The 1568-nt window shown below is 22.3% G+C and overlaps 1 protein-coding gene across 1 annotated transcript; it reads right to left on the minus strand.

The window, feature by feature from the left end:
• Positions 1-423: 423 nt before the first annotated feature.
• LOC100196996 (RING finger and CHY zinc finger domain-containing protein 1) lies at positions 424-1356 on the minus strand. Its single transcript, XM_065805957.1, has one exon. It carries the CDS (start codon positions 1343-1345, stop codon positions 572-574), a length of 774 nt encoding a protein of 257 aa, XP_065662029.1. The 5' UTR covers positions 1346-1356; the 3' UTR covers positions 424-571.
• Between the last annotated feature and the right edge of the window lie 212 nt (positions 1357-1568).

The raw sequence follows: 1568 nt of genomic DNA on the forward strand, positions 1-1568 counted from the left end.
TAAAAATTAACACTGCTTTATATTAAACTCAAGAAAAATTAAAATATAAAGATTTCAATAAAATTAAATGTTAATTTGATAATTGTTATATAATAGTTAAATTTTTTAATGATCCATATGTATATATACATACACAGATATACATATATACATAGATGAATATACATATAAATATACACACACAAACACAAACACACACACACATATATATATACATATATATATATATATATATATATATATATATATATATATATATATACATATATATATATATATATATATATATATATATATATATACATATATATATTATATACATATATATATATATACATATATATATATATACATATATATATATATATATATATATATATATATAATATATATATATATATATATATATATATATATGTTTATTTATTTGTGAAAGAAAGTTAAGTTAATCTAAATAAATAGCTATAATATTATTGTCATTTCAAACTAAAATAAGATAATTGTCACTTCAAGCTAGTGCAGCAATATTTATAACGACCGCAATAACTATGTGTAAAATCCACTTAACATTTTATGACATGTTATCGCCATCATTCAATAAAAACGAAATATCTTCTATACTAAGAGTTTGAAGTGCTTCTGCAACCTGTTGATTTATCGTTTCTTGATTAAGACTCATTGAAACATTATTATTAATATCATTTATTGAGTTTGCAGCAACACCTAGATTAGCAGTGTTTGTAATATTTTGAGGATTGTTGTTGCTAATAGTATTAACTACTAAACCCATTAAACTTCTGGGATTGACAAATTCAGAATAGCTTGCATGACACAATGGACATCTTCTAAACCCAAAAGTTTCAATTCTTTTATAGCAATGGACATGAATTAGATGAGTACATTTTGGAACAAACGCTGGTTCAGTTGCAGTATGTACATTTTCAAAGCAAACAGGGCAATTGTCTTTACCACTATCAGTTCTACACTGATGAGAATTGAGCAATGTTTTACGAAGACAAATATCACATTTATCACAATGAAAAAAATTATTCTGACCACCCACTCTGCAAGTTTTACATTTGTCACAGTGAAACTGTTGCTTGTCAGTATCATCAAACAACCTACAAACTAGACATGAATACATACCAAAACGTATTCCACATTCAATGCAGTGAGTTGCTAGATTTTGTACTGTAGAGCATTGTTTACACTGAACATGATCCACAATATCACGATTAAGTTCATGATCTTCAACCATATCATGACATTGTCTACAGTTATAAGCTTTTTGACAGCATGGAGTAATTATAAGACATCTCCTTATATAATGAAGACATTCTGTCATTTTTCTATAAAATACAACATTTAAGTAATATATATATATATATATATATATATATATATATATATATATATATATATATATATATATATATATGCATACATATATATATGTACATATATATATATATATATATATATATATATATATATATATATATATATATATATATATATATATATATATATATTCTTTTATAAACATATTTATAAATATATTCTATAAA

Source organism: Hydra vulgaris, chromosome 09, assembly GCF_038396675.1.
Source record: "Hydra vulgaris chromosome 09, alternate assembly HydraT2T_AEP".
NCBI classification, from domain to species: domain Eukaryota; kingdom Metazoa; phylum Cnidaria; class Hydrozoa; order Anthoathecata; family Hydridae; genus Hydra; species Hydra vulgaris.

What these genes read in the sequence shown, in the direction of transcription:
- LOC100196996 (XM_065805957.1), bottom strand. Translation starts at nt 1,345, where the DNA reads ATGACAGAATGTCTTCATTATATAAGGAGATGTCTTATAATTACTCCA.